Below are 8,993 nucleotides of genomic sequence, written 5' to 3' on the forward strand. Positions count from 1 at the left end.
TTTATTGCGAACCAGACATGAAACGTGGGGGGTGAAACTTGGACGGGGGCTTGTGTGAGGTGGGTAGGAAAGGACTTATGAAATTTTGGGGAATGTCAGCCTTCTACTGCTAGAGCAGTCTGCAGGGGTTGATTGAAAGTTTTAACGGCCCTTGCCGCCCCTCCTTCTTTGGACTTTGGGTGAGGGTGGTGTGGGACTTGGTGGCGGGTGAGGGCGGTTACAGATAGACTGCAGCGGGGCTCTGTCCTCCTGCCTCCGGTCTTGCAGAACATCCACAAGGCGCCGGAGCGTGTCCGTTTGCTCCCTCATTAGTCCAAGCAGCTTTTCAGTAGCCTGTTGGTCCTCCTGACGCCACCTCTCCTCCCGTTCCATGACTGCTCGGTGCATTTGTGACAAGTTCTCCCTCCACTGTGTCTGCTGGGCTGCCTGGGCTCGGGAGCAGCCCATTAGTTCTGTGAACATGTCTTCACGCGTCTTCTTCTTCCTCCGCCTAATCTGCGCTAGCCTCTGGGAGTGTGCTGACAGGCTGGGTTGGGAGACAGTCGCAGATGTGTCTGTGTGAATTTTAAAAAGGGAGTGAATTCCTGAGACAGATAAATGAAATTGTATACAAAGAACCTAGTCTTTCTCTGTGAACAAGACCATGCACTGAACCTCTCACATGCGCACTCAGGACAAGGTCGAATTTTCGGCCGTCGCCTTCAGTGCCTGTGGACTTGCGGAGGTCTTGGAGTGTTCAGAGAACTGTGGCTGGAGACCTGAACTTCTGGAGCGGGCAATAATGGTAAGCCGCAGACTTGTGGCTGCTTAAAACTCCAGCAGTAGCACTGGCCTCCTTTCACATTGAAAGCAATGCCAGTCTCTGCTGCCAGCAATCAGGACAGCATCAACTCTGCCCCTGTCCCACCCCCTCGCGGCTGTCCCAGGGAAAGATCCCTGTATGCTGCCCCTCTCCCTCCACCGCGTGGCTGTAAAGCAGTCCCAATACTAACAGTCCCCTCCCTAATTCAAAGCAGGGCGTCATGAGCGACATCACCCTCCTGAGGATCCCGGACACCCAGAGAGAACGCATGCTGCGGGAAAGCATGCAGAAACCGGGGCCGTATGCCGCCATGCTATGTCGGGCCATGATCCCCGAGTACCTGATTGTGGCATGGAGGGGACATGTCTGCTACCACGGAGGGCCCACTAAGATCGCCCTACCCCGGAACCTGATCAACAGGCTTGAGCTCTACCTCCACGAGACCTACGAGGAGTTCTCCTACGAGGATTTCTCGTCGATCCCCGGCCACATTGACCGGATTTTCGCGTAGGTGCACTGAGACTTTGGAGTGGAGCGTCTTGGGCCTGGGAATCATGTAGTAACGGACATTGTGAAATTTTTTTAAAATACTTGGGACTAAATTGAGAAGAGCCTAAGACAGAGAAATCATGCAAAACCCATTTGTTACCTTTGTAAATATTCCTGTTTTGTACCTGATTATTTTTTTACTAGTTTACAGCACTTTTATAAATATACATTGTTAATAGTATAAATATTACCGTTCTGTTTTAAATAAATGTTTACATGTTTACAGCACTTACTGCTTGATCCGTCCCCTGATTCTGTGTCCGGGGTAAGGGATGGGGACGGTTGGTAGGGGATCTCGGTAAGGGTGATGAAGAGCTCCTGGCTGTCGGGGAAATCAGCGGTGCCAGCGCTGTCGACTGCCTCGTCCTCCTCATCTCCTTCTTCATCTTCCCCGTCCGCTGTCATGTCCGACATGATCCCATCCTCGGAGTCCACGGTCAGGGGTGGGGTAGTGGTGGCGGCCGCTCCCAGGATGGAATGCAGTGCCTCGTAGAAACGGGATGTGTGGGGCTGGGATCCGGAGCGTCCGTTAGCCTCTTTGGTTTTTTGGTAGCCTTGTCTCAGCTCCTTGATTTTCACGCGGCACTGCGTTGCATCCCGGCTGTAGCCTCTCTCTGCCATGGCTTTGGAGATCTTCTCGTAGATCTTAGCATTCCTTCTTTTGCAGCGCAGCTCTGAAAGCACGGACTCATCGCCCCACACTGCGATGAGATCCAAGACTTCCCGATCAGTCCATGCTGGGGCCCTCTTTCTATTGGATTGCACGGCCATCTCTGCTGGAGAGCTCTGCATAGTTGCCACTGCTGCTGAGCTCCCCTCGATGTCCAAAGAGGAACTGAGATTCAAACTGCCCAGACAGGAAAATGAAAATGAATTCAAATTTTCCCGGGGGTGTGGCTGGTCAGAGCATCCGAGCTCGGACTGCTGTCCAGAGCGTCAACAGAGTGGTGCACTGTGGGATAGCTCCCGGAGCTATTACCGTCGATTTCCATCCACACCTAGCCTAATTCGATATGGCCATGTCGAATTTAGCGCTACTCCTCTCGTTGGGGAGGATTACAGAAATCGATTTAAAGAGAGCTTTATGTCGAACTAAATGGCTTCCTGGTGTGGACGGGTGCAGGGTTAATTCGATATAACGGCGCTAAAGTCGACATAAAAGCCTAGTGTAGACCAGGCCTCAGACACTGTTAAAGACGCTATATACTAAGGCCCCCGATCCTGCAAACATGTACATGTATACTTAACTTTACAACCACGTGTAGACCCATTGATTCAAAGTGTTTTGATGTGGTGTTTGGAGGATTGGGGCCTTAAATTGTAAACACAATGAACAGTTTTCTTTAAACAGTTATTTTAGAAGTCTGTAAACAGTCCAAACATTAGAGGACCTTGAAATTTACAATGCATATTCTCAAAGCAATACAAACCCTGTAAAGAGGCTTGACATGCATAGAATGATCACTAGAGGAAAACTTTTCCTTAAGGTTAGCACACTTTCTTCACACGTTCAAAGTGCTAATCATGTTACACAGGTTATGCCATTAATTGTGTTATTCTACAGTTATAGTGAGAAGCCAGTTTTCTCAGTTCTTACTCAGGCACAGCTTCTATGGACTTCAGTGATAGCTTTTCTTCAGTAAAGAATGAGAAATCATGAAGTGTAGGACTGGAAGGGGCTCGAGAGATCATCTAGTCCAGTCCCCTGCACTCAAGGCAGGACTATGTAACAACTAGACCATCTCTGACAGGTGTTTGTCTAACCTGTTCTTAAAAACCTTCAGTGATAGAGGTTCCACAACATCCCTAAGCAATTTGTTCCAGTGCTTAATGACTAAGGATTTACTCAGGACTAAGGTAGAACTGCCACATCCCAGCTGAGTGCCCTAAACACTGAGCTATATAGTCAATTGATCAGTCTCCCCCTCCCAATTTTTAGTTTTTTATACAAAGTGCAACAGCTCCAACAGGAGAGATTGTGTTCTGATGGGGAATGAACACAAATTTCAAAACCTTGAAATTCTTGCTTTCCAGCCAGCCCCTCTTACAGGAGTTTGTTTATTGAATTTAGTAAAAGTTACAGATGCTCCATATCACTGAGAAACAGGCCCTCAGTGTACAATTTTACCTCTGAAATAAGTGAATTATTACCAGTAATGTACTGATCAAGATTAATGATGACATTATTAGAGTAAGTACCAGTTTTACTTCAATCACACTGTCATCATTGTAATCTGAAATACCCATAAAAAGAGTACCATGTCTTCATTTAAGACATTAAGTGTCCACTTTCGTTCCACAGCTCAACCATTTCTCCTTGTGCAATGCAATTGAGATGAAGGCAACTTAGATTTATACCTTTAATTCAGGTGTTAAGGAGAGCCTGAAATGAAATAAATTATTGCCTTTCTTCTTTTAATCAGCAACAGCCATGCTGACAACTTCACAAGCTTGTATGTTAGCAATCCAAAAGTGAATCTTATGAATAAATATAGTTAGATATCCTGACTCTATTCCACAACAATCACAGCCCTTATCCTATCTGACCCTGAAGGACAGACAATTCAGAAAACTTATTTTCCTAGGGCCCAATCCCGTGAGGTGTTTAAAGACTGCCACTCTCACAGAAGTCAATGGGGAATACCACTTGGGAGGCACTTACTTTGTAGGACTGAATCTCTAAATTGTTGTTATCATAAAATTCTGCAGCTACCTCTTCAGCTGCTAACTTAGTATTTTCTGGTTTATATTTTATATACATCACTACTGGAAGATGAAAAAAAACACATGTCACACTGTCTCTTGAGATAAGCACACAGTGTCAGTAATTTATGTACACAGTATAATTAAAGGTATAACTGGAATTCATCTGATAATAAATTTGAGAAAAATAGTAAACTGAGAAATATTTTGTTTTACAAACTTACCAACAGGAATTACTGTTGCATAGTTTTACACACACACACACAGTAACATATAGCACTCTCTGTATTCTATACATTTAACAAGAATATACCTTTGTCATCTGGCTCTACTTACCTAGTGAAATACAAATATAAAGAAACTGCCAATAATGAACAGATGAACACAGAGGTCTTGATCCTGCCAAGACTTACTCAGAGGATTTACATTATGCACTGTGAGTAGTCCCACTGACTCCAGAAAGGCTACTCACTGTGTAAGGCTAAGCATGTGCTTACGTTTTTGGAGGACTGGAGCCTTAACTAGTAATCTAGCTAATTTAAAGCATACAAGTAACTGTCCCCCACTAGCCCCAGTGACAGCCCAGCTTTCTTGTCAATTTCACAGCTCTAGCATGGAGCCATGAAATTGACAAGAAGGACAGCCAACAGCCGATGTAAATAATGCAGCGCCTACACAAACTATGTTGCCCTAACTACACCAAGATAAGCCCTATGCCTCTCGTGGAGGTGGAGTTATTATGTCAGTGTAGTAGGGCATTTACGTGGGCAGGAGCAAGACTGTAGTGTGTACATTGACATAATTAGATCAACGTAAGCTGCCTTCTGTCGACCTAACTCTGTAGCGTAGACCAAGCCCAGGTTACAGTTTGTTTGGAAATGCAACTTACTCTAGGGTGACCAGATGAGATGAAGAAAATATCGGGACACTGGGGGAGGGGCGGGGGGGCAAAAAAAAAAAAAAGCTGAGTGCTGCCGGCCGAGCAAAAAAAACCGAGTGCTGCTGGCGGAGCAAAATATCAGGACAAATTGCGTCCCGACCAGGGATTGGTTGGGACGCGGGACAAACAGCTAAAAATCGGGACGGTTCCAATTTTATCGGGACGTCTGGTCACCCTAACTTACTCTGACCATCTCTCTGCACTATATGACAAGTGCTCAATTTTATCTCAGATTTATGTATTTATTTACTTACTTGCTTAGAGCCTCTGGTGGGGGAGGGGAGTAACAAAAGAAGTGGCAGGAATCTTCCCACAGGTCAAATACAAAAGTGGGTAACATATACTCTGTAACACAGCACCTTTAACTTACCCTTCTTCAAATACTGTGCTATATTGCTCCGGATTACAACCCTAGATCAAAAAGTCTGTAAATCCTTTTTGTATGTGCATGTGATAGTAAGGTTTTTCCCCCAATTACTGTTTGACAAAAATGTCCTTAATAATTGGCTATGCCAAGAAACACAGTATGAGAGAGATTAAGGTTAAAACACTTTACTTTAAACACAATAGTTAATGCTAGTTTCTTAAAACTATCTAATTCACTATCACAAACTATTATACTTTCTCCTAGACCTTCACATTAGCTTAGACACAAATTGAGACTTCCATCATATCATTTACCAGAATAGCACCATAAAAGTTGGCTATTATGTGATTCACTGAGGGCAGAAAAAATATTTTAAATATTCAGCTCTAGATATACTTTATATCAGTATAAATATCTAATCCCATTGCCCTCTGACAGTTTTTCTGACTATTATTCCCTTTCTACACCAGGCTAGTTGATAAATCTTATCTAGGCAATGTACCATATGTCAGAGGAGGTTGATAACCAGAGGAATCAGTTAAGTAGTAGGATACATGACAGAGTATGTCTGTATGAAAGAAAGTTTGTCTTGTAATCAACTGAAATTATAGATTCTTGTCATGTCACATAATATAATCATTTTCCCACTCTCTGTGTTGCCTCTTCCAGAAACACTAACAAGTGATAACTATACCAGTCACATTGATAATACATAACTAGAGATGTTGTAGGCAATGGATGTATTGCCCTGATTATTTAAAAAAAATATTCCTGGAATCTTAGTACTGTAAAAAGTAGAAAAATTAAAGTATAATCTGCTTACACCTTGCTAATTTAAAAATGATAATAATTCAGTGGCACTCTGAAAATCAAATTGTCAAGCCTGTATGATTTGGATTGTACATACCAATTGAGAAGATTGTGGCTTAATGAATTAGAATGTAATGTGCACCCAATAAGGACAACTGACCATAGAAGTTACTGTGACTATAGAAAACCCATCGCAGGGTGTTAATTTTAAACAGACCAACCAGTGCAGTCCATAACATGCTCCATATTTCGTTAAATCTATTCTATTCAGTTAGAACTTTATTTCAGTGCCATTATAGCAGGGCATATATTACCTTCCATGTCTTTGGTTCTGTCTATTCCAATTAACTCATATTCAATTACTTTTTTCTCTTTTTTTTAAAAAACAATTACAATATACAATTCTACTGCAGGAAAGGTGACCAAATTGTTCAAGTTCCAATCTAATCTCCATTTCACCGGTCAAATGATGTTTTGTTGCAATAAATGTTAGTAGCAATTAAAACAAAACAAAAAACCCCACAAACCACAGCTGCCAGATGTCTTTTCTAGATATATGACATGAGACAAACAAAACTAAAAACCATCTCCATTAGCAAACAGTAATATGAAAATGAATGGCACATTTGTGCATTTGCTTTTAGAGGACAAACTGAAACAAATCCTGGTTGAAAGGCCACAGTTCCTAAGCCTTGAAAAAGTGTGTGTAACTTTCATTTAAAAACTCAAATAAAGATCGCGAGGATTTCCTGGTAAGGTGGTAGCTGCAGAGTCAGACTTTCTTATAGCCCCCCTCTCCCAAGCATTTGTGAGCAGCCAACCATTCCCCCCCTAGAACAATCAGACGTTGCCTGTTGACAGCAGGGCGCATCCTAGTGAACCACGCTGCTGCTTGCGGGAGGGAAAGGACAGAACCCGCTCAGGTAGCGCTGGAGAGCGGGACCCGGATCTTTTACAAGCCTGTTTGTTTTTGTAAACAGGCCGCTTATTTCCTCTTATCCATCATCCCCTCCCGCCGTCCCCTCATTAGCTCAGTCGCGATGCAAACACAGAGATCAACTAGCAACTCCCGAGTATTTGTTTTGTGACCGGTCCCAGCGAGAGGGGGACCCCAGACAGGCCGTGCGCTTGCGGGGCTGTAGGCTGTCCCTCAGCCCCAACCCACCCCAGCGCGCCCCGCGCCCAGACCCCGCGCATCCCAGGCGGGCTTCGCAGCGCTACCGCGTCCGTGCGGGGCGCACCTGAGGCCGGGGAGGGACTCCCGCTCCCCGCCGCCTGAGTGCCAGTCTGCAGAGGCTCGTTCAGTCTCCCCGCCCGCCCCCCACGCGCACCTGCCCCTCGCTGCGGTGGGGCAGGGGCTACCTCTGCCCTCTCTGGGGCACAGCTGGAAACTCCAGCTGCCGCCCACCCCGGCTCCCAGCCCACCCTGGGGCCAGAGGGGATGCTGCAGCCCGCCCCGCAGCCCCATTCCTGCCGCCCTGGGGAGGCTTCCCCCTCCTGCTACCGCTCTGCCCTACGGCCACCCCCGCCCGAGCCGCGTTGCCGCGCAGGACTCACTCACACGGGGTAGTAGGCGTAGGGCGGCAGGGGGTTCTCCTCGCACAACCCCGAGGCCAGGAGCAGATAGTCCTGGCTCTCCGTCCTGCGGCCCGGCCTGGCCGGGGAGCTGCCCGGCCGCGGCGCGTAGGGCTGGCCGCGGCTCATGCTGTTCCCGGAGGTCTCTGAGCTTCGCGCCGGAGCTTGGAGGGGCAGAGGAGGCGCAGAGACCCGGGCGCCCCCACAGGCAGCGCCGGCTCTCCCAGCCTGACACTCCCGCGCCCGGGAGCCACTGACCGCTCAGCTGCTCCGCTGCCTTGGGGCGGCCAGGCTGGGGCACCGGGCTCCTTCAGGGCCGCTCCCGGACCGCCATGGGGCCCGCAGAAGAAACACTCGGGCTGCCCGGCGTCTGCAGTCAGCGGCAGGAGGGCAGCAGCGCCCCGGGCTCCCTCCACGCCCACAGCCAGGCACGGGTCCAGCAGCCACAACCGCGGCCGCCAGCAGCTCCCAGCCACACTGGCTGAGAGGAGCGAGCGAGCGGAGTTACTATGTCAATCGGCAACATCCTCCTCCCCAGTCGTCACCGCCCGGCGTTTGGAGCGATCAGACGTGAGTAAAAGTTTGCGCAGCCCCATCCTGAGCTGTGTCCTCCCTAGAGCTGCTCCCAACGGGCAAGTGCCCCGAGTAACTGGAGCTGGGAAGTCTGGAAATGCACATCAGCCTCCCACTATAAACTACCTGCTCCCTGGGTCTACAGTCCCCGGCTGGGAGTGGAACCCTCCCTTCTCCTTTGATATTGTTCCCTGGGTGATTTGCCTATAAAACTAATATTCTGCTATGGGCAGTGCGCAGGAATTTAAATTTGACTACTTATTATGCCATATCAACGCATGCCCATACATCATCTGCAGCACAGAAATAAACAGCAGTATTTGCCCATTTCAACGAAAATCTATGTGCCATGGAGCCATCTGAATAAAGGAATCCACAGGTACTTGGCTGCGGGGTGGGGGGGCTGTGACAGAGCTCCTCCTGCCCTGGGGCTGGGTTGGGGAGAGCCAGCTCCCCTCTAGGCCCAGGGGACCTTTTGTTCTCTCTCCCTCTCAGAGTCCCAGGGCCAGAGGAGCTCACTCTCCCCACCCTGGCCATGGGCTGGAGGAGATCTGTGACCCCGTCACAGCCAAGTACTTGAGGATACATTTATTCAGATTTAATGTGTATAATATGTGTATGTTTAACATGTTACTCCAAAAGCAATCAATTTAAATTCCTGGGCCCTGGGCGGG

General features: G+C 47.5%; 1 protein-coding gene across 1 annotated transcript in view; it reads right to left on the reverse strand.

Moving 5' to 3' along the window:
- Positions 1-7,875, reverse strand: part of TRPC6 (transient receptor potential cation channel subfamily C member 6) — a 164,007-nt gene extending 156,132 nt beyond the window's left edge. Inside the window, exon 1 of the mRNA XM_026651697.1 lies at positions 7,733-7,875. Within this exon, the coding sequence (XP_026507482.1) occupies positions 7,733-7,875 (143 nt within the window). The remainder of the gene's footprint in view (positions 1-7,732) is intronic.
- Positions 7,876-8,993: the final 1,118 nt, after the last annotated feature.

This window comes from Terrapene carolina, unplaced genomic scaffold (genome assembly GCF_002925995.2).
Source record: "Terrapene carolina triunguis isolate 2854851 unplaced genomic scaffold, T_m_triunguis-2.0 Scaffold97, whole genome shotgun sequence".
Lineage (NCBI taxonomy): Eukaryota > Metazoa > Chordata > Testudines > Emydidae > Terrapene > Terrapene triunguis.